The sequence below is a fragment of the Gadus macrocephalus genome, chromosome 22 (genome assembly GCF_031168955.1).
Source record: "Gadus macrocephalus chromosome 22, ASM3116895v1".
NCBI classification, from domain to species: Eukaryota; Metazoa; Chordata; class Actinopteri; order Gadiformes; family Gadidae; genus Gadus; species Gadus macrocephalus.
Genome location: NC_082403.1, coordinates 550,642 through 577,787, shown reverse-complemented (window position 1 = coordinate 577,787; position 27,146 = coordinate 550,642). Strand labels below are relative to the sequence as shown.

Below are 27,146 nucleotides of genomic sequence, written 5' to 3'. Positions count from 1 at the left end.
TTTCCCCGTGTGTTAAACCGGTTTCCTCTGTTTCCCCGTGTGTTAAACCGGTTTCCTCTGTTTCCCCGTGTGTTAAACCGGTTTCCTCTGGTTCCCCGTGTGTTAAACCGGTTTCCTCTGGTTCCCCGTGTGTTAAACCGGTTTCCTCTGTTTCCCCGTGTGTTAAACCGGTTTCCTCTGTTTCCCCGTGTGTTAAACCGGTTTCCTCTGGTTCCCCGTGTGTTTAAACCGGTTTCCTCTGGTTCCCCGTGTGTTAAACCGGTTTCCTCTGTTTCCCCGTGTGTTAAACCGGTTTCCTCTGTTTCCCCGTGTGTTAAACCGGTTTCCTCTGGTTCCCCGTGTGTTAAACCGGTTTCCTCTGTTTCCCCGTGTGTTAAACCGGTTTCCTCTGTTTCCCCATGTGTTAAACCGGTTTCCTCTGTTTCCCCATGTGTTAAACCGGTTTCCTCTGGTTCCCCATGTGTTAAACCGGTTTCCTTTGGTTCCCCGTGTGTTAAACCGGTTGGAGGCGGTCCTTACTTGAACTCCTTCTCAGACTTGCCCCTGAGGTCGCGTACGAGCCACTGGGTGGTGAAGGCGTCCTGGGGGGGCATGCCGTAGCGCATCACCGCGTTCAGGAACGCCTTCCGCTGCCGCGAGTTGAAGCCCAGCACCTGGTGAGGTCAGAGGTCAGGAGGGCGGCTAGCACACGGCTAACGACTAGCAACTATCTAACTGCACGAGCTACAAATGTACCATTCATTTCTTTACGATTAAGTAAGTGTTGCGAGGAGGAGGAGGAGCTCACCTCGATGTTGCCGCCCACCCTGGCCAGCAGGGGGGGCAGTGGTTTGTCTTTATCGCCCCTCAGGCCCTTCCTGTTCGGCCTGCGGGAGTTGGCTGCAGAGGACACACACGCGCGTTAGACACACTACACACACACCACTACACACTATAGCGGCGGGCCTGTGGGATGGTGCTGCAGGCGCTAGGACCGCTGCTGACCTTCTGTCCGCTCATCAAAGTCCTCGTCTCCTTCCTCCGACGCCACGGAGTAATCTGATTGGCCGTCCGACTGGTCGTCCTGCCAATCCGCTGCAAGCAGGAATTAGATGCAGTGTTTGTTAAAGACGTCGACCCCCATTGAGACACACCCTTTAGGACAGACCCACCCTGCCTGCTGGACCAGACCCCACCTAACCTAACCCAGACCCCACCTAACTTAACCAAAGACCCCACCTAACCTAACCCAGACCCCACCTACCCTAACCCTAACCCAGACCCCACCTAACCTAACCCAGACCCCACCTAACCTAACCAAAGACCCCACCTAACCTAACCCAGACCCCACCTACCCTAACCCAGACCCCACCTAACCTAACCCAGACCCCACCTACCCTAACCCAGACCCCACCTACCCTAACCCAGACCCAGCCTAACCCAGACCCCACCTACCCTAACCCAGACCCCACCTACCCTAACCCTAACCCAGACCCAGCCTAACCCAGACCCCACCTACCCTAACCCAGACCCCACCTACCCTAACCCTAACCCAGACCCAGCCTAACCCAGACCCCACCTACCCTAACCCAGACCCCACCTACCCTAACCCAGACCCCACCTAACCCAGACCCCACCTACCCTAACCCAGACCCCACCTACCCTAACCCTAACCCAGACCCAGCCTAACCCAGACCCACCTACCCTAACCCAGACCCCACCTACCCTAACCCAGACCCCACCTAACCCAGACCCCACCTACCCTAACCCAGACCCCACCTACCCTAACCCAGACCCCACCTAACCCAGACCCCACCTACCCTAACCCAGACCCCACCCCCCCCCCCCCCTCCTCAACACCACCACCCCCACCTCCCCCCCACCAAGTTGTCCGGTGGAGCCCTGGCAGAGGGCAGCTTCTATTGGTCTGAACTACGGGCCTCATGGTCCCACCTAACTTCCCCCCAGCACACACACACACACACACACACACACACACACACACACACACACACACACACACACACACACACACACACACACACACACACACACACACACACACACACACACACACACACACACACACACACACACACACACAGAGAGAGAGAGAGAGAGATGTGTTTCCCTGCAGCTCTGAGCCATTGTGGGTAATGTAGCCATTGTGGGTAATGTAGGCATTGTGGGTAATGTAGGCATTGTGGGTAATGTAGGCATTGTGGGTAATGTAGGCATTGTGGGTAATGTAGGCATTGTGGGTAGTGGAGTTAAGCTCAGCGGTGAATTAACTGGCTTGTGAGCAGGTTCATGCTTGGTGTGTGCGAGCATGACTTTTTGTGAGTGTGGGCACGTCTGATTTTGGTGCATCTGTGAGTGTGTGCATGCACATGGATGAGTGTGTACGAGTGTGGATGAGTGCGTGTGCGTTGAGTGCTTCTGGGCGCGGGGTGAGTGTGCGTGTCTGCGTGCGTGTCTGCGTGCGTGTCGAGTGTGCGTCCCCTACGTGTGTGTCTGCGGTTCCCACCTCGGTCCTCCTGGGAGCCGTCGTTGTAGTTGACCTGCTTGCGGATCCTCTTGCCCTTGCCCAGGTTGCGGGCCAGGTCCTCCTGCTGCTGCTCGTAGTGGTGGCGCAGCAGCTTCTCCCAGTAGTCCGGGTCCACGCTCTCCTCCTGCTTGATGATCTCCCTCTGCACCTCCTCCTCCTGGGGGGGGGGGGGAGGTCCAGTTAACCAGAGGGACGTAGCGGGAGCTATGGGTGGTGCTAACCTAGTAAACCTTGATCATCACAGTAACCCGCCAGCAGCTGCCTCGACTGACGGCACAGACACACGTCATTAGGATCAGGTGGGGTCGGGGGTCACTACAGGTAGGGCTCCTCTTACCGCCTCGTCCTCGTCCTTGACCACGTACTGCGCCACCTTGAAGGAGCTCAGGTACTCGTTCATGCTCTGGACCTCCGTGTCCTCCGTGGCGCTCTGGTTGCGGTCCAGCAGGCGGTCGATGGCCTTGTCGTCGTAGTGGATCACACTGCTGTCCTCCTCCCTGTCCACGCCGCCTGCACACAGTAGAGACACACACTGTAACACAACCCCTAGACACACTGTAACACAACCCCTAGACACACGGTAACACAACCCCTAGACACACTGTAACACACACGGTAACACAACCCCTAGACACACTGTAACACAACCCCTAGACACACTGTAACACACTGCTGTCCTCCTCCCTGTCCACGCCGCCTGCACACAGTAGAGACACACACTGTAACACAACCCCTAGACACACTGTAACACAACCCCTAGACACACGGTAACACAACCCCTAGACACACTGTAACACACACGGTAACACAACCCCTAGACACACTGTAACACAACCCCTAGACACACTGTAACACACACTGCTGTCCTCCCTGTCCACGCCGCCTGCACACAGTAGAGACACACACTGTAACACAACCCCTAGACACACTGTAACACAACCCCTAGACACACTGTAACACACACTGCTGTCCTCCCTGTCCACGCCGCCTGCACACAGTAGAGACACACACTGTAACACAACCCCTAGACACACTGTAACACACACGGTAACACAACCCCTAGACACACTGTAACACAACCCCTAGACACACTGTAACACACTGCTGTCCTCCCTGTCCACGCCGCCTGCAGACAGTAGAGACACACTGTAACACAACCCCTAGACACACTGTAACACAACCCCTAGACACACGGTAACACAACCCCTAGACACACGGTAACACAACCCCTAGACACACGGTAACACAACCCCTAGACACACGGTAACACAACCCCTAGAGACACACGGTAACACAACCCCTACACAAACTGCAACACACACAGTAACACAACCCCTAGAGACACACGGTAACACAACCCCACTCGCAAAGAAACGAGTGTCACAGGAACTGGTTTGGAACTATGGTGTCAAGCTGGCACTTAATGTACGCACAGGGCCGTCGATAAGGGGTGAAAGGTGATGACGATTCAGGGGGCCCACAGCCCAGGGGGGGCCCACAAAAAAAATTAAATAAAAAAAAATTAAATTATTATTTTATCACCAGCCCATAGTACTACCATAGTACCCCCCCCCCCCCCCCCCCGTCAACAATTGTTCTCCCCGGTCAACAATTGCTCCTTCCACCCCCCGTCCCCGTCCCCCCCCGTCAACAATTCAGCGCAGGGGGGCCCATCAGTAAATCTTGTCTAGGGGCCCAGGAATTGTAGCAACGGCCCTGTGTACGCACTTATTGCATGTTGTACGTCCTGGCACTTAAAAACAGTGTCTTAGCCTAGCTGTCTTAGCATGGTGTAGCGTCTTAGCCTAGCTGTCTTAGCAATGTGTAGCGTCTTAGCCTAGCTGTCTTAGCAATGTGTAGCGTCTTAGCCTAGCTGTCTTAGCAATGTGTAGCGTCTTAGCCTAGCTGTCTTAGCAATGTGTAGCGTCTTAGCCTAGCTGTCTTAGCATGGTGTAGCGTCTTAGCCTAGCTGTCTTAGCATGATGTAGCGTGTTAGCCTAGCTTTCTTAGCATTGTGTAGCGTCTTAGCCTAGCTGTCTTAGCATGGTGTAGCGTCTTAGCCTAGCTGTCTTAGCAATGTGTAGCGTCTTAGCCTAGCTGTCTTAGCATGGTGTAGCGTGGTAGCCTAGCTGTCTTAGCATGGTGTAGCGTGTTAGCCTAGCTGTCTTAGCATGGTGTAGCGTCGTAGCCTAGCTGTCTTAGCATGGTGTAGCGTGTTAGCCTAGCTGTCTTAGCATGGTGTAGCGTGTTAGCCTAGCTGTCTTAGCATGGTGTAGCGTGTTAGCCTAGCTGTCTTAGCATGGTGTAGCGTGTTAGCCTAGCTGTCTGTGTTGGTCACGGTGCACGGTGGGGGTCTGTGCTTGCCATGCTTGCCTGCCATCGAGGCGATCTCGTCCTTGAAGAGCTCCTCCGTGCCGAACTTGAGGATGTCGTCCAGCTCCTGCTTGGACATGGAGCCCGTCTTGGACCCCAGGCCGGGCCGCACCACCAGATGGGTCAGCATCATCTTCTTCTTAGCCACCTGGACTCACCACAGGGGGGGGGGGGGGCGAGTGAGACACACACATAGATAGATAGACAGAGATACACACACACAGATAGACACACACACACACACACACACACACAGATAGACAGAGATACACACACACAGATAGACAGAGATACACACACACACACACACACACACACACACACAAACAGACACACACACACACACACAAACAGACACACACACACACACACACTAGGGCTGGACGATTAATCAAATTCTTATCACAATGTCGTTTTCATTTGGCAGAACAGCTGGATACATATCTGTGTATCCTTTTAGATTGGAACATTTTATCTTTGACCATTTTGTGTATTTTTTTAAGGCAAAATTGCAAAGTTCTCAGTTACAAAAAAAGAATTCGGAGAGACAGCTGAATAAATACAACATGTTTTCAAACTCAAAAATAATCGTGATTACAATGTTGACCAAAATAATCGTAATGATTTTTCCCATAATCGAGCAGCCCACACACACACACACACACACACACACACACACACACACACACACACACACACACACACACACACACACACACACACACACACACACACACACACACACACACACACGTCTGGCGGTCGTGGTGGTTACCTGAGTGATCCTCTCCTCCACAGAGGCCTTGGTGACGAAGCGGTAGATCATCACCTTCTTGTTCTGCCCGATCCGGTGAGCTCGGCTGAACGCCTGGGGGGGGGGGGGGGGGGGAGCGTTAGAGCAGCTCCCAGGTCAGACGCGGGGTTAAGGGGCACAGGTCAGAGGTCAGGGTACCTGGATGTCGTTGTGGGGGTTCCAGTCCGAGTCGTAGATGACCACGGTGTCGGCCGTGGCCAGGTTGATGCCCAGACCGCCCGCCCGGGTGGACAGCAGGAAGGCAAACTGGGGGGCTCCAGGGGCTGGTGGGGGGGAGAGAGAGGGTTCAGTTCACCAGGAGGCTCTGATCCACGCAATGATAGAGGGAGGGGGGGCGTGGGTGAGGGAGGGAGGGAGAGAAGGGGTGAGAGAGACTGACTGAGAGAGACAGAGAGAGAGACTGACTGAGAGAGAGACTGACTGAGAGAGAGACTGACTGAGAGAGACTGACTGACTGAGTGAGAGACTGACTGAGAGAGAGACTGACAGAGAGAGAGACTGACAGAGAGAGACTGACTGAGAGAGAGACTGACTGAGAGAGAGACTGACAGAGAGAGACTGACAGAGAGAGAGTGAGAGAGAGACTGACTGAGAGAGAGACTGACAGAGAGAGACTGACTGAGAGAGAGACTGACAGAGAGAGACTGACTGAGAGAGAGAGAGACTGACAGAGAGTGAGACTGAGACTGACAGAGAGAGACTGACTGAGAGAGAGACTGACTGAGAGAGAGACTGACTGAGAGAGAGACTGACAGAGAGAGACTGACTGAGAGAGAGACTGACTGAGAGAGAGAGTGAGAGAGAGACTGACTGAGAGAGAGAGTGAGAGAGAGAGAGAGACTGACAGAGAGTGAGAGAGAGACTGACAGAGAGAGACTGACAGAGAGAGACTGACTGAGAGAGACTGACTGAGAGAGACTGACTGAGAGAGAGACTGACAGAGACAGAGAGAGACTGACAGAGAGTGAGAGAGAGACTGACAGAGAGTGAGAGAGAGACTGACAGAGAGTGAGAGAGAGACCGACAGAGAGTGAGAGAGAGACTGAGAGTGAGAGAGAGACAGAGTGAGAGTGAGACTGACTGAGAGTGAGTGAGTGAGTGAGCGAGCGAGTGAGGGCCCCTTACCGTTGAAGCGGTCGATGGCCTCCTGCCTCATGCCCCCGGTGATGCCCCCGTCGATCCTCTCGTACTTGTAGCCCTCGTTCTCCAGGAAGTCCTCCAGCAGGTCCAGCATCTTGGTCATCTGGAGACCGGGACCACAGTCAGACCAGACCCCCAGGACCCCCCAGTGAGACCGGGACCGCCAAATTAGACCAGGACCCCCCAATGAGACCAGGACCTCCCAGTGAGACCGGGACCCCAGTCAGACCAGACCCCCAGGACCCCCCAGTGAGACCGGGACCCCCCAGTGAGACCAGACCCCCCAGGACCCCCCCAATGAGACTGGGACCCCCCAGGACCCCCCAATGAGACCAGGACCCCCCAGTGAGACCAGACCCCCCAGGACCCCCCCAGTGAGACCAGACCCCCCCAGTGAGACCAGACCCCCCCAGTGAGACCAGACCCCCCCAGTGAGACCAGACCCCCCCAGTGAGACCGGGACCCCCCAGTGAGACCAGACCCCCCCAGTGAGACCAGTCCCCGCCCCCCCTCCCGGGCCTGACCTCTGACCTGGGAGAAGATGAGCACTCTGTGGCCGTTGTCCTTCAGCTTCCTCATCATCTTCTGCAGCAGCGTGAGTTTCCCAGCAGCCTTTGTGAGCGAGCCGCCATCGTACATCCCATTGGGCAACTTTGGAGCTTCCTGTTGGGATCAAACAATCAGAACATCAGGATTCATGACGAGCGGGAGGGCGGTGGCGTCGCCGTCGACGAGGAGCGGGCCGTACCATTGCGGCGACGGGGAAGAGGTAGGGGTGGTTGCAGCACTTCTTGAGGTCCATGACCACGTTGAGGAGGGACACCTGGTTCCCGCCCCCGCGGGTGTTCAGGGCGTCGAAGTTCCTGGTCAGGATGAACTTGTAGTATTTCCTGGGGTCAGAGGGACAGGCTTAGAAACACTGGACTAGTACATCGCCCTGGTTACATGGATTAGTGAGCCCTAGTGTAGGACAGTTCAATGAGTAGACTGGGGTAGTATAAACTCTTATCACATTAAGTACATCTCCCAGGATAGTGTTTACATTGTAACCCTCTGAAGAGAGCAGGGTCAGGGTAGGTCCCAACTTCTGATAAGGCTTGGCCAGGTACTGACTCCTGCATGGAGGTAGGCCGAGTTAGGGCCAGGCTGAGGCCGAGTTAGGGCCAGGCTGAGGCCGAGTTAGGGCCAGGCTGAGGCCGAGTTAGGGCCAGGCGGAGGCCGACTTAGGGCCAGGCGGAGGCCGACTTAGGGCCAGGCGGAGGCCGACTTAGGGCCAGGCGGAGGCCGAGTTAGGGCCAGGCTGAGGCCGAGTTAGGGCCAGGCTGAGGCCGAGTTAGGGCCAGGCTGAGGCCGAGTTAGGGCCAGGCTGAGGCCGAGTTAGGGCCAGGCTGAGGCCGAGTTAGGGCCAGGCTGAGGCCGAGTTAGGGCCAGGCTAGTCCACCTACTTCTGCATGGGGCTGAGCTCCACCCTGACGATGAGCTCCGTCTTGGAGGGCATGTGTTTGAAGACGTCGGCCTTCAGCCGCCGCAGCATGTGGGGCCCCAGCATGTCGTGGAGCTTCTTGATCTGGTCCTCCTTGGCGATGTCCGCAAACTCCTCCAGGAAGCCCTCCAGGTTGCTGAGGGGGAGAGCGTCGCCGCGGTTACACAGTGCCTCACTGACATCGCTTTACACCTTCATGAGCCGGCAGACGTCCAGGGAGGAGGGCGAGGCCCGGGCAGACCGACGGACGCTACCTGAATCTCTCGGGCGTGAGGAAGTTGAGCAGGTGGAACAGCTCCTCCAGGTTGTTCTGCAGAGGAGTCCCCGTGAGGAGCAGCTTGTGCTGCAGGGGGTAGTTGTTCAGGATCCGGAAGAACTAGGAGACAGAGGTCAGAGGTCAGGGGTCAGGGGTCGCCAGGAGACAGAGGTCAGGGGTCACAAGGAGACAGCGGCCACTAGGAGACAGCGGTCACTAGGAGACAGCGGTCACTAGGAGACAGCGGTCAGGAGTCACTAGGAGACAGATCAGGGGTCACTAGGAGACAGAGGTCAGGGGTCACTAGGAGACAGAGGTCACTAGGAGACAGAGGTCACTAGGAGACAGGGGTCACTAGGAGACAGGGGTCACTAGGAGCCAGAGGTCAGGGGTCACTAGGAGACCGAGGGCACCAGGAGACGGTGAGGGTGAACGGCGTCCCCTCGGTCCAGGGGCGGTCCTCTGAGAGCCTCTCCTACCTTGGACTGGTTGTTCTTCAGCCGGTGGGCCTCGTCCACCACCAGGCAGGCCCAGTCGATGGAGCCCAGCACCGCCGTGTCGATGGTGATCAGCTCGTAGGACGTCAGCAGCACGTGGAACTTCACCGTCGAGTCTTTCTGCTCACACATGCAGGCACACACACATACAAGATATGAGAATGGTACTCCAGATAATCCTTGAAGGGACAGACGCCGTGAAAATCAGTCAAATCGGACCTCATCATTAAAGGTGACTGCCAAACATAAAATCTGAAAACAAAAAAGGCTGTAACGAGCCTTGTCCACAAAACGGGAGGAAGCACTTTCGCTCTTTATCAAACCCTGGCGACAAAGAACACAGTCGTCACGGAAACGTGCGAGGCAGGGGGCGGGGCCACGCACCTTCATCTTGGAGGCCTTCTTGCCGCCGCGGATGGCGTTGTCCTCGAAGGAGAACTCGTTCTCCCTGATGACGGCGCGGCTGTCCTTGTCCCCCACGTAGGTCACCACGTACATGTCCGGCGCCCACATCTCAAACTCCCGCTCCCAGTTGATGATGGTGGAGAGGGGGGCGCTCACCAGGAAGGGGCCTTTGGAGTGACCCTGGGGAGGGAGAGGGGGCATTAGGGGGCGCACTGAGGAGGAGGGGGGGGGGGCATTAGGGGCCGCACTGAGGAGGAGGGGGGGGGGGCATTAGGGCCACACTGAGGAGGAGGGGGGGGGCATTAGGGCCACACTGAGGAGGAGGAGGGGGGGGGGGCATTAGGGGGCACACTGAGGAGGAGGGGGGGGGCATTAGGGCCACACTGAGGAGGAGGAGGGGGGGGGGCATTAGGGGCCGCACTGAGGAGGAGGAGGGGGGGCACTAGGGGCCGCACTGAGGAGGAGGGGGGGGGGGGCATTAGGGCCACACTGAGGAGGAGGGGGGGGCATTAGGGCCACACTGAGGAGGAGGGGGGGGCATTAGGGGCACACTGAGGAGGAGGAGGGGGGGCACTAGGGGCCGCACTGAGGAGGAGGGGGGGGGGGGCATTAGGGGCACACTGAGGAGGAGGAGGGGGGGCACTAGGGGCCGCACTGAGGAGGAGGGGGGGGGGGCATTAGGGGCACACTGAGGAGGAGGGGGGGGGGGCATTAGGGGCCGCACTGAGGAGGAGGAGGAGGAGGGGGGGGCATTAGGGGCACACTGAGGAGGAGGAGGGGGGGCACTAGGGGCCACACAGAGGAGGAGGGGGGGGGGGGGGGCATTAGGGGCCACACTGAGGAGGAGGGGGGGGGGGCATTAGGGGCCACAATGAGGAGGACACTGGGGGTTGAACCCAGAACCTGTGGGCTGGGAGGGGAACACACCAGATCCACCCTATCCTCGCTCAATGATTGACAGCAAGGCCAGTTCTAAATGTATTCTTCATTGGCAATTTATGTCAAAAAGAGTCAATTAAAACTTAGAATGCACCAAATGCAGCCAGGCAGCGAACAGTCGGGCAGAGGACCCTGACTGCATCGGATGGTGATGATACCGCTCTGGGGCCGAGGCCGTGCGGGGGGCCTCCCGCCTCTAGGGGGCGGCAGCGGGCCACGCAGCATCTGGAGGCGTTTACCGCTGAGATCAAGCTTAATGCCGTCAGCTGTAACCTGACTTATACAAAATGGCTGAATGCGTGGGAGCCAATAGCGTGACAGCTGCCCCGGCAGCAGTGAAACACCCATCTCCCCATCAACCCTTCGGTTCAGTCTAAAACGCTGGACTCATTACTAAGAACGTTGAAATTCAGACGAGATTAAAACCTGCTTCATAATGTTGAATGTCAGATTGTGATAAAGGTAGATTCAAAATCGTTAAGCTGATGCGTTTCCTTGATCGTCAGTAGAGATGAAATCTCTGCCATTAGGAATCTAAAACAGTGACGTCTTTAATCCAGAACATCTCAGGTGCACTTCAGCACGGAGCAGGTCAGGGTCAGGGGTCATAGGGCTCTGGGAGGCCTACAGGTAGGGGTCAGGGGTCATAGGGCGCTGGGAGGCCTACAGGAAGGGGTCAGGCCCTACCTCTTTGTAGAGGGAGTAGAGGAAGACGGCGGTCTGGACCGTCTTGCCCAGGCCCATCTCGTCGGCCAGGATGGTGTCGGTGCCCTGGGCCCAGGAGAACCTGAGCCAGTTCAGCCCCTCCAGCTGGTAGGGGTGCAGGTTCCCCCCCGTGCTGTCCAGGTAGTCCGGCTGCCGCTCAAACTTGATGGTCGGCTGGGGAGGGAGAGACACATTAGGGTTAGCTTGGGGAGAGAGAGAGAGACACATTAGGGTTAGCTTTGGGGGAGAGAGAGAGAGACATTAGGGTTAGCTTGGGGGGGGGAGGGAGAGACACATTAGGGTTAGCTTGGGGGGGGAGAGAGAGAGACATTAGGGTTAGCTTGGGGGGGGGGAGAGAGAGACACATTAGGGTTAGCTTGGGGGGAGAGAGAGAGAGAGAGAGAGACAGAAAGACTGACAGACACAGATTCAGTCTAGCTTGGAGAGAGACACAGACAGACGAGCTTGGGAAGCGACAGCGACTTCCAGTTTTGATTTGAGAGATTGAGGTCATGTCCTGAATAATGAGAGAGAACAGACACAGAGGAGGAGAGGGAGAGGGAGAGGGAGGAGGGAGGAGGAGGAGGAGAGGGAGAGGGAAGAGGGAGGAGGAGGAGAGGGAGGGAGGAGGAACGTACGTCGACCACGGGGTTATCCGGAGGGCGGTCCACGCGCTTCGGCTTCCCCTTCAGCTTGATCTTCTTCCCTGGTCGGCCCTCGTCTCCCATCATCAGCTCTCTGCACACACACACACACACACACACACACACACACGTTTATAGGTGTGGCATGTACAGGTGTGTGTACCTGTGGTTCCAGCACTGGAGTTTGTTTGCTCCGTGTGTAGAGGTACGTTTAAGTCCAGATGTGTGTGCACCTGTGGTTCCAGTGCTGCATGTGTGTTGATGTACAGGGAGCGTGTAGCTCAGTGGGCTCAGGTGTGTGCAGGCTCAGGTGTGTGCAGGCTCAGGTGTATGCAGGCTCAGGTGTGTGTAGGGCCAGGTGTGTACCTGTGGTTCCAGTACTGCACTTTGTAGACGTCGTACTCAGAGACGTCCATGTCCTCCGACTCCCAGGTGGCCTGGTCGTACGTCAGGTCACGCCACTTGATCAGGTAGTGCACGTTGTTCTTCCTGTCCACACTGCGCGCACACACACACACACACACACACACACACTGCATCATGCACCGTGCAGAAGGGGGTGACAATATAACAACAGGACTAAAGGGCTGATTATGGTTCCACGTTCACACAACGCAACAACCACGCAGACGCTTCGACGCAGAACCTTTATGTTTCTGTGCCGGGTTTCAGTAAGCGGACCAATCACAGCCCTCGCTGCTGCGTCGTCTCGATGGAAGGTTAACATTTTTGGGAGGCGCATGTCCGGCCCTTGGGGTGGACGCAAGGAGGGTCCGCAGGTCCTTAACCCCCTTGCGTTGCGTGAACGTGGGACCATTATCAGTCCTTAAGTGAGGCTTCTACTTCCTGTTTAGACAGGAAGTAGTGCAAGGCCCTACCGAGGGCTGTTGACCTGTGACCTCAGTGAGTAAGAGAAAGACACAGACAGTCAGAGATAGAGAGTCACAGACAGACAGACAGACAGACAGACAGAGTCAGACAGACAGACAGAGATAGAGAGTCAGACAGACAGAGATAGAGTCAGACAGACAGAGATAGAGAGTCAGACAGACAGAGATAGAGAGTCAGTCAGACAGAGATAGAGAGTCAGACAGAGATAGAGAGTCAGACAGAGATAGAGAGTCAGACAGACAGAGATAGAGAGTCAGACAGACAGAGATAGAGAGTCAGACAGAGATAGAGAGTCAGACAGAGATAGAGAGTCAGACAGACAGACAGAGATAGAGGGTCAGACAGACAGAGATAGAGAGTCAGACAGACAGAGATAGAGAGTCAGACAGACAGACAGTCAGACAGACAGGCAGTCAGACAGACAGGCAGTCAGACAGACAGGCAGTCAGACAGACAGGCGCCTGTACCTGTGGTTGAGGATCCGGTGCACCATCAGCCACTCCATCTTGATGCCGAAGCGGTAGTACTTCTCCTCCATCTGGGCGTACAGGGGGTCCTTCTTCTTCCTCTTGGAGCTCTTCTCCTCCTCCCCCTCTCCGCCGGCGTCGATGGGCGGGGGGTCGTCCATGTCGTTCTTCCTCTGGTAGTTCCTGAACATCACCTGGCAGTGCAGCTCCAGCTGGGGAGAGAGAAAGAGGGAGCCCAGGTAAGCATAGAGCGAGAGTCAAACACGAAAGAAAGCAATGGTGATGTCAAGTGTGAATGCTAGTGTGTGTGTTAGCATAGCCTTGCATCAGTGTGTGTGAATGCTAGCATGTTTCCAGCGTTGACGGTAGATCATCACACGTCATCGCTGTGTATTGGTCAGTGTGGGTGCTAGCATCATCTTTACCGTGTGTCAGCATCACTGGGCTAGCGTTAGCATCATGTATTGGTCAGTGTGGGTGCTAGCATCATCTTTACCGTGTGTTAGCATCACTGTGCTAGCGTTAGCATCATGTATTGGTCAGTGTGGGTGCTAGCATCATCTATACCGTGTGTGAGCATCACTGTGCTAGCGTTAGCATCATGTGTTGGTCAGTGTGGGTGCTAGCATCAACTTCAGCGTGTGTCAGCATCACTGGGCTAGCGTTAGCATCATGTGAGGGTCAGTGTGGGTGCTAGCATAATCTTCAGCGTGTGACAGCATCACTGGGCTAGCGTTAGCATCATGTGAGGGTCAGTGTGGGTGCTAGCATCATCTTCAGCGTGTGTCAGCATCACTGGGCTAGCGTTAGCATCATGTGAGGGTCAGTGTGGGTGCTAGCATCATCTTCAGCGTGTGACAGCATCACTGGGCTAGCGTTAGCATCATGCGTTGGTCAGTGTGGGTGCTAGCATCATCTTCAGCGTGTGTTAGCATCACTGTGCTAGCGTTAGCATCATTCCAGCGGCACTGACCTGCAGCTCGGAGACCCAGGAGCAGTGCCAGTAGGACATGTTGGACCATTTGGCGAAGAACTCCCGGTCAGGGCGCCCGGCGAGGGGGGCGGGGTCGGGGGCATCGGCCGCCAGGTCGGGGGGGCGGGGCACTGGCGTGGGGGGAGGGGGGTCGCTCCAGCGCCACGTGAGGATCTTCTGCACCTTGCCCTTCATGGCCGGACACTGCGGGGAGGGGGGGGGGGACGTCAGGGTTAACCTCCAGCAGACCGGGAAGATTCTCTACGTATCCAGCAGTTGCAGTGTGGGATCAGTAACCCAGTCCGGCTCCTCATTGGCCGGCCTCCCTGTCCGTCAGGGGCGGCGGCGGGCGGTTGGCTCACCGTGCAGCGGGGGCAGATCCACTCCCCGTTGGGGATCTCCGGCAGCGGGGGGTTGAGGCAGTGGATGTGGTAGGACGAGGGGCAGGAGTCGCAGCACAGCAGCTCCCCGCCGTCCTTACACACCCGGCAGAACTCCATGTGGTGGTCGTCCTCCTCCGCCTCCCCCACCTCCACCTCCGCCTCCACCTCCTCCTCGCCCTCTGACGGGTTCTCCCGCGCCTCCCACTGGATGCCTTCCTTCTCCTGCAGGGGGAGAGGGGGAGAGGGAGAGCCAACATGTCAGCTTCTGACCATAACATTGAGTTAACGGGACACCATGTGACACGACCTCAGCCAATCACAAACCCCGACAGTCATATGCCTGTTGTGAAGGAGCAGGTAGTGTGTGTGTGTGTGTCTGTGTGTGTGTTCTTACGCAGTGCGGGCAGCTCCAGGTTCCCTCGGGGGCCTTCTCCATGTCGGGGTCCAGGCAGACCATGTGGTACGCCCGGGGACACGTGTCACACAGGATGATCTCGCCACCCTGCTGGCACACCTCGCAGTAGTCCTGGTGGTCCGTCTCGTAGCCGTCGCCCTCCTCCGCTTCTGGAGAGAGAGAGAGAGAGAGACGGGGTGAGGGGGGTCTCCCAACGCTACACCTGGACCCTCCACCCACTAGCACTGGCATGCTAACACCTTAGCACTGCAGAGCACTGGCAGGCTTAGCAACACCTTAGCATGGCAGAGAATCACACGCTAGCATGCTAACACCTTAACACTGCAGAGAATAGCACGCTAGCATGCTAACACCTTAACACTGCAGAGAATAGCACGCTAGCATGCTAACACTTTACCATTGCAGAGAATAGCACGCTAGCATGCTAACACCTTAGCATTGCAGAGAATAGCACGCTAGCATGCTAACACCTTAGCATTGCAGAGAATAATACGCCAGCATGCTAACACGTAACCATTGCAAACTATCTCAAATGGAACGCACCCTCAACACAGGAAGCGTATCTGTATAGATTAGTATTTTATATTCCACCTTCTCATGTTGTGCTATCCAAAACACCCCCGGAGTGCACGTGACAACAGCAGTGCACGTGACGGGTGGAACTGACGCTACAAGATGGCGTGCTGCTAATTATACCTCCTCCTGTGTCGTGAATCAGGCCCCGTGACTCAGACGCCACGGGGTGAAAACACAACACCACCTCACTGCTCCACCTCCTAGTGAACACCAACTCCCTGCTCCACCACCTAGTGAACACCACCTCACTGCTCCTCCTCCTCCTAGTGAACACCACCTCACTCCTCCTCCTCCTAGTGAACACCACCTCACTGCTCCTCCTCCTAGTGAACACCACCTCCCTGCTCCTCCACCTCCTAGTGAACACCACCTCCCTGCTCCTCCACCTCCTAGTGAACACCACCTCCCTGCTCCTCCACCTCACTGCTCCTCCTAGTGAACACCACCTCACTGCTCCACCTAGTGAACACCACCTCCCTGCTCCTCTTCCTCCTAGTGAACACCACCTCACTGCTCCTCCTCCTAGTGAACACCACCTCCCTGCTCCTCCTCCTCCTAGTGAACACCACCTCCCTGCTCCTCCTCCTAGTGAACACCACCTCCCTGCTCCTCCACCTCCTAGTGAACACCACCTCCCTGCTCCACCTCCTAGTGAACACCACCTCCCTGCTCCTCCTCCTCCTAGTGAACACCACCTCACTGCTCACCACCTCACTGCTCCTCCACCTCCTAGTGAACACCACCTCACTGCTCCTCCTCCTAGTGAACACCACCTCACTGCTCCTCCTCCTCCTAGTGAACACCACCTCACTGCTCACCACCTCACTGCTCCTCCACCTCCTAGTGAACACCACCTCACTGCTCCTCCTCCTAGTGAACACCACCTCACTGCTCCTCCTCCTAGTGAACACCACCTCACTGCTCCTCCTCCACCTCCTAGTGAACACCACCTCACTGCTCCTCCTCCTAGTGAACACCACCTCACTGCTCCACCTCCTAGTGAACACCACCTCACTGCTCCTCCACCTAGTGAACACCACCTCACTGCTCCACCTCCTCCTCCTAGTGAACACCACCTCACTGCTCCTCCACCTAGTGAACACCACCTCACTGCTCCTCCACCTAGTGAACACCTCACTGCTCCTCCTCCTAGTGAACACCACCTCCCTGCTCCTCCTCCTAGTGAACACCACCTCCCTGCTCCTCCTCCTAGTGAACACCACCTCCCTGCTCCACCTCCTAGTGAACACCACCTCCCTGCTCCTCCACCTCCTAGTGAACACCACCTCACTGCTCCTCCACCTCCTAGTGAACACCACCTCATTCCTCCACCTCCTAGTGAACACCACCTCACTGCTCCTCCTCCTAGTGAACACCACCTCACTGCTCCTCCTAGTGAACACCACCTCACTGCTCACCACCTCACTGCTCCTCCACCTCCTAGTGAACACCACCTCATTCCTCCACCTCCTAGTGAACACCACCTCACTGCTCCTCCTCCACCTCCTAGTGAACACCACCTCACTGCTCCTCCTCCACCTCCTAGTGAACACCACCTCACTGCTCCTCCTCCACCTCCTAGTGAACACCACCTCACTGCTCCTCCTCCACCTCCTAGTGAACACCACCTCACTGCTCCTCCACCTAGTGAACACCACCTCACTGCTCCTCCACCTAGTGAACACCACCTCACTGCTCCTCCACCTAGTGAACACCACCTCACTGCTCCTCCACCTAGTGAACACCACCTCACTGCTCCTCCTCCTAGTGAACACCACCTCACTGCTCCTCCACCTAGTGAACACCACCTCACTGCTCCTCCACCTAGTGAACACCACCTCACTGCTCCTCCACCTAGTGAACACCACCTCACTGCTCCTCCACCTAGTGAACACCACCTCACTGCTCCTCCACCTAGTGAACACCACCTCATTGCTCCTCCACCTAGTGAACACCACCTCACTGCTCCTCCACCTAGTGAACACCACCTCACTGCTCCTCCACCTAGTGAACACCACCTCACTGCTCCTCCACCTAGTGAACTCCACCTCACTGCTCCTCCACCTAGTGAACACCACCTCACTGCTCCTCCACCTAGTGAACACCACCTCATTGCTCCTCCACCTAGTGAACACCACCTCACTGCTCCTCCACCTAGTGAACACCACCTCCCTGCTCCTCCTCCTCCATCACTAGGTAATAGCTTCCCCTAACCAGCGGTCACCAGGCGGTAGACAGAGGAGGACTGCACACCAGACCCTGACCCGGACCAGATGAACACCAGACCTGGACCTTTGGTCCATCACCGACCAGCCACCCCAGGGGTCCATGACAGAGACAGAGCCCAGACCACCTCCTGGGGTCCATGACAGAGACAGAGCCCAGACCACCTCCTGGGGTCCATGACAGAGACAGAGCCCAGACCACCTCCTGGGGTCCATGACAGAGACAGACCCAGACCACCTCCTGGGGTCCATGACAGAGACAGACCCAGGGCCTACAGGGCCTACGGGGTCTACAGGGCCTACAGGGCCTACCTTTCTTCTTCTTTGGTTTGCTCTTGGGGGTCTTCTTCTTGGAGCGCGAGGTCCGGCTGCTGGAGCCTTCCGACACGCTGTTCATACTGGTCTCATCGAAGTCGCTCTCCACGTCAGGCTCCTCCTCCTCGCTCTGGACACGCACAAAGAGACACACACACACACACACACACACACACAAAGAGACACACACACACACACAAAGAGACACACACACACACACAAAGAGACACACGCGCACACACACACACACACAAAGGTTAATGCATGTGAGGCGTTAACAGATGGAGGGAAAAAAGACAGACTGAGTGTGAGACAGACAGACAGACAGACAGACAGACACAGACAGAGGACCTACCGAGGACCTCTTCCTCTTGCTGTTGAAGCCCCCCAGCTTGATCTTGAGGGGGGCCACCTTCTTGGTCTTGGCCACGTTCTTCTTCTCGGCGGGCTTGGCGGTGGGCTTGGACTTCTTGCGGGCGTTGGGACCTGGAGAAGCCACAGTCAGTCACAGCCTCCTTCTGCCCCCCACAGCGCTCAGTCCCTCCCAGACCACTGCCCAGGAGCCCGGCCCTAGGGCCACCCACACTCACTGAGGGCCCCTAGGGGCCCTCAGTGAGTGTGTGTTAACGAACAGACCCCAGACCTGAAGCATCCCTCCATTCTTCTAAAAGATGACGCTGGGTAAACACTGAACCAAAGGCCCCCCACCAGGACTGACCTTTGCCCTCCTTGGTCTTGGCCTTGCGGAGCGGGACCACGGGCGCGGGCGTGGGCTCGACGGGGGGCGGGGGCGGCGGCGGGGGCGGCGGCGGCGAGGGGGGCGCGGCCTCCGACACCATGGTGTCCACGGCGGCGGGCACGCTGGCGGTGGCCAGCGCGGCGTTGGCGGCGGCGGCGCCCCTCAGGGGGTTGTTGGTGCTGAACTCGCGCCACTTGGCCCCCAGGACCATCATCATCTTAGACACGGCGATCTTAGGGTTCTTAGCGGCGATGAGCGGCCTGCAGGGAGACGGGTAGAGGGGGAGACGGGGAGAGAGGGAGACGGGGAGAGAGGGGAAGACGGGTAGAGGGGAAGACGGGTAGAGGGGGAGACAGGGAGAGAGGGGAAGACGAATAGAGGGGAAGACGGGTAGAGGGGAAGACGGACAGAGGGGGAGACGGACAGAGGGGGAGACGGGTAGAGGGAGACGGGTAGAGGGAGACGGGTAGAGGGACGGGGAAAGAGACAGATACACAGGGACAGAGAGAGAGACAGAGAGAGAGAGACAGAGACAGACAGAGAGACAGAGAGAGAGACAGAGACAGACAGAGAGACAGGGACAGAGAGACAGGGACAGAGAGAGAGAGAGAGAGACAGACAGAGAGACAGAGAGAGAGAGACAGGGACAGAGAGAGAGAGAGACAGGGACAGAGAGAGAGAGAGAGAGAGAGACAGGTGAATGTTCTATTCCTCTGCAGAAGCGTGTGTATCCGAGTGTGGTTTCCTCGTGTGCCTATAGGCGTATTTTAATATTCCCTTTACTTCAGCGGACGTTGGTTTGCAGCGACCTGCCCCCGAGGAGGGGGTCGAGGTGAGGGGTGACCCCCCAAAGGGTCGCAGGACTGAAAGCGCTGGGGAATCGAACCCACGACCCTTGGGGACCCTGCCCCCAGGCCGTGGCCGGGTGTGTGCGAGGCCTACCTGACGAACTGGCTGAAGGCCTTGTAGTTGGTGAGGGAGCGGTAGTCCTCCTCGCTGAACAGGTGGTCGATGTCCTCCATGCCCCAGTCGTCCAGCAGCTGGGACGACGTCTTGGGCTCCTGGACACGAGACACTCGGAGCAGTCAGAACCAGAGCCCCCAGTACCAGAACCAGAAACAGAGCCCCCAGTACCAGAACCAGAGCCCCCAGTACCAGAACCAGAGCCCCCAGTACCAGAACCAGAGCCCCCAGTACCAGAACCAGACCAAGAGCCCCCAGTACCAGAACCAGACCAAGAGCCCCCAGTACCAGAACCAGACCAAGAGCCCCCAGTACCAGAACCAGACCAAGAGCCCCCAGTACCAGAACCAGAGCCCCCAGTACCAGAGCCAGAGCCCCCAGTACCAGAGCCAGAGCCCCCAGTACCAGAACCAGAGCCCCCAGTACCAGAACCAGAGCCCCCAGTACCAGAACCAGATCCCCAGTAGCAGAACCAGACCAAGAGCCCCCAGTACCAGAACCAGAGCCCCCAGTACCAGAACCAGACCAAGAGCCCCCAGTACCAGAACCTCTGTACTAACACCACCCCAACCCACACCACACAGCACCGGAACACACCACACCAGTGGTATACGTCTACATTTGGTCTCCCGCCCACACGGCCACCCCACGCTTCAGTGCTGCGTGTGGAGCCAGCAGCTCCCTGACTACCCCAGACGTCACGCCTCAGTGGCTGAGTCCCACCCACCACCAGAGGCCCTGATAAAGACCGGAACCCATCCAGAGTTATTACTCCCCACCCGGGTCTCACCGGCCCAGGGAGGGCAGGGGACCTCATCAATACTGATCTAATCAATCGATCAGCGTGCAGAGGGTGAGGCTAGGCCGAATAATGCTGCTAATGATGTTAGCTCTCTGCTGGCTGACAGCCACAGGGCTTCCAGAACTCTCCTTCTGGTCAAATGTTGTGGCAACAAAGACAACATGGCTGTTTATCCCATACCTGCACAGAGCTAATTATGCCAGTTTTACTCCGACTGAACAAGAGATGGGGCTAGCCAGAGACGCTACAGAGGGCTAGCCAGAGCTCTACAAAGGGCTAGCCAGAGCGCTACAGAGGGCTAGCCAGAGACGCTACAAAGGGCTAGCCAGAACGCTACAAAGGGCTAGCCAGAGCGCTATAGTGAGATAGCCAGAGCGCTACAAAGGGCTAGCCAGAGCGCTACAGAGGGCTAGCCAGAGACGCTACAAAGGGCTAGCCAGAGCGCTAGCCAGAGCGCTACAAAGGGCTAGCCAGAGCGCTACAAAGGGCTAGCCAGAGCGCTACAAAGGGCTAGCCAGAGCACTACAAAGGGCTAGCCAGAGCACTACAAAGGGCTAGCCAGAGCACTACAAAGGGCTAGCCAGAGCACTCTAGTGAGATAGCCAGAGCTCTACAAAGGGCTAGCCAGAGCGCGATAGACAAATCAACGCATTAGCTCGTTAGCATCTCATGATGTCCGCTAGCAGAAGGCCGTCTATACAGATGCATCTAAAGGCGTTTATCTAACCAAGACTGGAGAAAAAAAAAAATATCAAAAGGGTCAAGTTCACTGAGCATTGCGGCGCTAAGGAAGGTTGCCATGGAAACAGCATATATGCCTGACACACCAACACCCCCCCCCCCCCAACCACACACACACCCATCCTTGCATAAGTGTCATTAGGTATGATGCTTCCTATTGGTGCTACGGCCGGGAGCCGCAGACAAAGAGCTGCGTCTGCCAGCGGGCGGTGGGACGGGAGCTCCACGCTGGCCGGGGCATGTAGACCGTCTGTAACCCCTCCGGCCCGCACGTTGAGAAAACCCACACCAAAAGGTATATGCTGCCATCCTCTCCCCTGTGGCATTAATCACTTTTTGCTTTTCCACAATAAAAACCTGTTTTAAGAAAGCTCAGTTTGAGTCAGGCTTCCATCTGCATTTCACAATAAGAGCCCCCACCGCCCCCGTTATAGACAGGCAGAGAAAGTAGCGTTGCCCTGGTGCCCCCACCCCGGGCCACAGCGCCCGTCTGCTGTGGCCCGTCCCCCTGAACGCTGCTGTGCTGTGTGGTACTGCCACTCTCTGGTCTAGCTGTTACACTGACGGCCTCCTGGGGAGACAGACAGCGGGCACCGGGGGAGCACCGGGCCCTCTGAGCCCCAACCCCGTCAGGGCCCCGGCCCCTGCCCCCCCCCCCCCCCCCCCCCCGTGGGACTGCTCAGCCTCAGGGAGGTCCGGTCATGGAGCTCCTCAGAGGCCGCGTCCACTCAACCCAGCACCCGTTCACCAGTACAGAGACATGCACGATCACATGCGCACAAACGCCCCACGCATCACGCATCACACACACACACACACACACACACACAAGGACACGTAGAGAACCACACACACACACACTCAGAACCCCCCCCCCGACCCTCTTCCTCACCGAGCTGTCGTCGTCGTCGTCGTCATCCTCCTCCTCCTCGGGCTCTGGCTCGGGGTCCTTCCTCTTGGAGGAGGACGAGCCCCCCGTGCTGCTCCTCTTCTTCTCCTTACCGCTGCTGCCCCTCTTCTTCTTCTTGCGTCCGGGCGTGTAGCTGCTGCCCTCGCTGTCCGAGCGCTGGGCGGCGGCCTCGCCCTCGGGGCCCTCCTCGCCGCGCCCCCCCGCCACCTCCATGGGCTCCGGGGAGCTGATGGCCAGCTCCTGCTCAGAGGGGGGAGGGGGTCAGACCCGGTCACTCTACGGGCATTACCGGCCCTAATCTGGCCCCCTGCATTACACCAGTGCATAACCAATACCCACAATGCCCTGTCAAAGACGTGCACCACTAGAGTGCACGTACGTCCGCACTATAGGTCGTGATGCGTGGCGTGTTTCGGTTTCCATCTGCTGGGGCTCCCAGTAGACGTCCAGCCCGTGAACACTGGTTTATACCAGCGCACACGCCAGGGGACTCCCAGCTCATACTAGCGGCCCGGTTCCTCGCCTTACTGGTTCCCTCAATGGGGACGAGGGAACACTGAGACGACTTCAGACCATGCCTTGGGTATCTCTGTATGTAAACCATTTGTACGGTATTCTAATAAGCCTTCTCTTTGCTTTTTCTGCTGCTGAGCCACCTGAACCCGGAGTGATAAAGTAGCATCTTAATTCTCTTTACGGGATAAACCTTGCAGGTTCTACAATACCAGAACCAGCTGCGATGTTTAGCCCAGAAAGAGAACAGGTGGTGGCGTATCTCTGGGCCCAGCCGCGGCCGCTTAGAACACAGGCCTCCAGGACCCGTTCAGTGTGGACTAGAGAACACAGGCCTCCAGGACCCGTTCAGTGTGGACTAGAGAACACAGGCCTCCAGGACCCGTTCAGTGTGGACTAGAGGACACGGGCCTCCAGGACCCGTTCAGTGTGGACTAGAGAACACAGGCCTCCAGGACCCGTTCAGTGTGGACTAGAGGACAGACCGGCGTGTGTGCAGAGGGAGGCCGGACCGCAGCAGACCCTTACCTCACGGCGCGACCGGCGCTTGCTGCTCTTGCTCTCGCGGCTCTTCTTGGCCTTCTTCTTCTTCTTCACTTTGGGCGTCTCGGTCTCCGAGAGCTCCTCGTCGTCGTCTGGATGGGGAGGAGCAGTACTCAGCATCGTGTAGCGACGTAGCCTAGCTAGCTTTAGAACTTAGCATCGAGTAGCATCATATCCTAGTTAGCTTAAGTACATCTTGGTGTAGCATCTTATCCTTACTATCTTTGTTGTGTACAGGGAATGGGTTAACCTACACATGGTTAGTGCATGGCACCTGGTTCTATGCACAGCATTACTGTACCGACAGCGATATATTTTTGTTTCTCTTTCCTCTGACAAATGTTGTCCAATGCGGTTACCCCTGGATAAAAGCGTCTGCTAAATGCCCTAAATGTAAAAGCTTTGTTTGTAAAGCACTTTACCACAAGCAGGGGGGAAACGCTCTTAACGGTAAGATATATGACATTGAGTAAAAAGCACAGGTTAACATAAAGGAGCTGAAACTAGTTTCAGTGGTCATGGGGTCGAGATGTCATATCAGGATGAATCCCTTTGTCGTGAGGCTGTTTGGATAGGGTTAGGGTTAGGAGGACAGGATCCCAGTTTACTGGTGTTTACTGTCGTTTAAAGGGCTTGGGAGGATGATGGAAATTACTGTATAAGTCATATGATGGGGACACTGGGAAAGTAAGGCAAACTAATTCAAAAACACCACAAAACACATGGATACCGAATAACAAAGCTAGGCGAGTTTCACCAGAGAGTTGAGCCACTGTTTACTTTGAGCCTGTCTGCTCACACGGGTAAAAGGGAAAACTACAACCGGGTATCAACGTGTTGGAGCCCGTGTTTACACTAGAGCCCCGTCACCTGACGGTATCTGAACCAGCAACCCTCTGGCGGGGTCTGAACCAGTATACCCAGTGCGGTTTTCTATTTTCGACGTCCCCTGGTTTTAACCGTGTGAAGTCACGTGCACCGCGGGCACTTTGTGTTCCAAAATGGTTCGTGTGTGCGCGTGCACGCCGCCGCTAAATAAACAGTAAACAACGAACTACCCCAACCGCCGCCCCGCAAATACGTTAAACGTAAGGCTAAAAATCGAAAGAGCCACGAAAAATGTGCTTTTAAAAACACGTTACTTAGAGCCAATACGGATGGAAAGGGCCGGTGATGAGGAGGGGAGTTCTGCCGGACGTCATCCGCCAGTTCAAGCTCACTGGCTGCTCCTCCATCTTGTCATCGACACGTAAAAAAAAAAGAAAAAAAAAAAGACCGGTAGCTGCTCGAGCTAGGCCCGGGAAACACACCGGTACCCCCGCGCCATTGTTCCCCTCCGACCCTCCTTTTTATACAATGCGGCACAAAAATCAACGACAGGCAACACATCTAACGTTTAACGAAAATAACGCGACGGAAAGTAGCGTTTCCCTCCCGGGGTTTAGTGAGGGTTAGCTCCCAGTAGCTAGCCGCAACCGTCGAGCCACGCGAGCCCCCAGCGTTGACATCACGGACGACCGCGAAACTCCGCCACCTCGATGGTTACCGAAACCCGGGAGCGGTGCGACCCGAGTCCGGGAGGAGGAAGGGCCGACCTTACCGTGTAGTAGCCGATCATCGGGGGCTCCGAAATCATCCCTGTCGTCTTCGCTTCCAGACATGGTGGAGAGTTATTAAAACAAAACTTTAGATTTAGTTAGCTAAAGAGTTAGCTAACTAAATAAAGTAGTTTTATCGGTGTGGTGCTCCGTGCGGGCCAGGGTCCCCTGTCTGGTCGGCAGGCGGAGGGCAGCACGGCGGGTTACGGCAAAGGGAACAGAGACACACAAGTAGACGGAAGTGAATATTAAGCGTCCACGAACGTTCACACACATTCATCCGGCGAACAAAAACACTCTCCACATGTTCTTGCGAAGATAAGCGAACTTTTCTTTTCTTGGGTCGGAGCTCTGAGTGGGATAGGGCTCCGGTCCTTCGGTCGGTGCTGACACACCGTCTTTACCGGGTTACTTTCCCGGCCATTAGCATGCGGGCTAGCCCAGCTGGACCGGCGACCGGGTTCCCCTGGGCCGCCCCGGGAGCCCTACCTCCACGGATCTACCGCCAACATGTTCTCCTTTACCCTCGAAACACTCACAACAGCCTCGGATAAAACGGTGTGGACGCAGACCGGCGTGTCAACAACGGAACCAAACTAAGATACTCACAACTTGATTCCCCCGCTTCCAAAACAATGACTCCGTGTCTTAGTTGGGCTCTCAATCAATTACTCTTGAGAGGACGGGGTCCGGATCATTTAAATGGATATGCGTATTTTGTTAATCTGGCAGTGTGCGCACACGACGCCGTCTCCTCGCTCTCTCGCACTACACCCCGCGCGCGCACACACACACAAAGAGATCAGGGGGCAGGCATCCCATAATATCCCCCCCCACACTCCGCTCACCCCTCCCCCACTCTGCATAGTTACCTTGCAACGTACAGACCATAATAGTCCACCACCACCCCTCCCTCTCCTACAGTCTCTTCCCCATTCCTCCGTACACCCCCCCCCCCCTTAGCAACCAGCGTTTCCATGGAGACGCGCACCCCCTCCCTCCCCCGTGCCGGCATCCCATAATAATAATGAGCACAGTCACTGCCATGCCACAATAAGCATAACTCCAAAAAAAGAGATAGCAGCAAAGAGGGAGAAAAAAAGCTCAGGCGTCACATGGTTAGAGCGTGCCACATGACTGCATGTCTGCATGTATGGCAGCGCACACACTGCTGTATACACACACACACACACACACACTACTGTATACACACACACACACTACTGTATACACACACTACTGTATGCACACACACACACTACTGTATACACACACACACACACTACTGTATACACACACACACACACTACTGTATACACACACACACAGACATATACACTACTGTATACACACACACACACACAGACATATACACTACTGTATACACGCACACACTACTGTATGCACACACACACACTACTGTATACACACACACACACTGCTGTATACACACACACTCACACACACACTACTGTATACACATACAGACACTACTGTATACACACACACACACACACACACTACTGTATGCACACACACACACACACACTACTGTATACACACACACACACACTACTGTATGCACACACACACACACACACACACACTACTGTATACACACACTACTGTATGCACACACAGACACTACTGTACACACACACACAGACATATACACTACTGTAGACACACAGACACACACTAGTGTACACCGGAGGAGAGCCAGGCAGCACGCTGCACTACAGTGGGTCTGGAGCAGGACCCCCGGCTGGGCCAGACACCCAGACAGACACTCACCGGCCTGGGGAGGCCTTCACACTGCCGAGGCCCCGGAGCTCCAGGAGGAGGGGCCCTACAGAAGGCCCCGGAGCTCCAGGAGGAGGGGCCCTACAGAAGGCCCTGGGGGGGGCCCTACAGAAGGCCCCGGAGCTTCAGGAGGAGGGGCCCTACAGAAGGCCCCGGAGCTCCAGGAGGAGGGGCCCTACAGAAGGCCCTGGTGCTCCAGGAGGAGGGGCCCTACAGAAGGCCCTGGTGCTCCAGGAGGAGGGGCCCCACAGGGGTCCAGGGGGGCTATCAGAGGACAGAGGGGTTGAGGGGCTACAGGTGTGTATTGTCTTCCATGGGGGTCTCGGTTCAAAGCATAGCTACTGCGGTTCCCAACCTGTACGGGCTAGGGGGCAGACTATATAACTGGCCTTTATATCTCTCTGTGTATCTCTTTCTCAAATTAATACCCCCTCTCTCTCTCTCTCTGTCTCTCTCTATCGTTCTCTCACTCTCTCTCTCACACACAAACACACACTCACACGCAC

The 27,146-nt window shown here is 56.4% G+C and overlaps 1 protein-coding gene across 6 annotated transcripts; it reads right to left on the bottom strand.

Moving 5' to 3' along the window:
* Window positions 1-494: 494 nt before the first annotated feature.
* Window positions 495-25,728, bottom strand: LOC132451611 (chromodomain-helicase-DNA-binding protein 4-like). 6 transcript variants are annotated; one of them, XM_060044188.1, is made up of 30 exons: window positions 25,447-25,655; window positions 24,840-25,009; window positions 23,225-23,331; window positions 22,166-22,423; window positions 19,710-19,828; window positions 18,747-19,027; window positions 18,384-18,514; window positions 18,026-18,158; window positions 14,892-15,061; window positions 14,477-14,719; window positions 14,115-14,318; window positions 13,142-13,353; window positions 12,150-12,281; window positions 11,778-11,877; window positions 11,122-11,313; window positions 9,475-9,675; window positions 9,073-9,210; window positions 8,592-8,713; window positions 8,300-8,473; window positions 7,603-7,744; window positions 7,386-7,517; window positions 6,840-6,957; window positions 5,853-5,977; window positions 5,676-5,768; window positions 4,901-5,048; window positions 2,865-3,037; window positions 2,486-2,684; window positions 985-1,074; window positions 788-879; window positions 495-653 (listed from the first exon to the last, which is right to left on the bottom strand). In XM_060044188.1, exons 2-30 carry the CDS (start codon window positions 24,898-24,900, stop codon window positions 516-518), a joined length of 4,428 nt encoding a protein of 1,475 aa, XP_059900171.1. In that variant the 5' UTR covers window positions 24,901-25,009; window positions 25,447-25,655; the 3' UTR covers window positions 495-515. The 6 variants fall into 6 exon arrangements, with proteins under 6 accessions (XP_059900171.1, XP_059900174.1, XP_059900170.1 ...); XM_060044191.1 differs by having other exon boundaries at window positions 2,507-2,684; XM_060044187.1 differs by lacking the exon at window positions 25,447-25,655 and adding an exon at window positions 25,710-25,728 and having other exon boundaries at window positions 496-653; window positions 4,892-5,048.
* Window positions 25,729-27,146: the final 1,418 nt, after the last annotated feature.

Coding starts and splice junctions, on each gene's coding strand:
- LOC132451611 (XM_060044187.1), bottom strand. CDS start 24,900: ATGTCTGGAAGCGAAGACGACAGGGATGATTTCGGAGCCCCCGATGAT. Junction 8,474..8,591: donor CTCACGCCCGAGAGATTCAG/GTAGCGTCCGTC, acceptor TCTCCCCCTCAG/CAACCTGGAGGGCTTCCTGG. Junction 654..787: donor GGGTGGGCGGCAACATCGAG/GTGAGCTCCTCC, acceptor TGACCTCACCAG/GTGCTGGGCTTCAACTCGCG.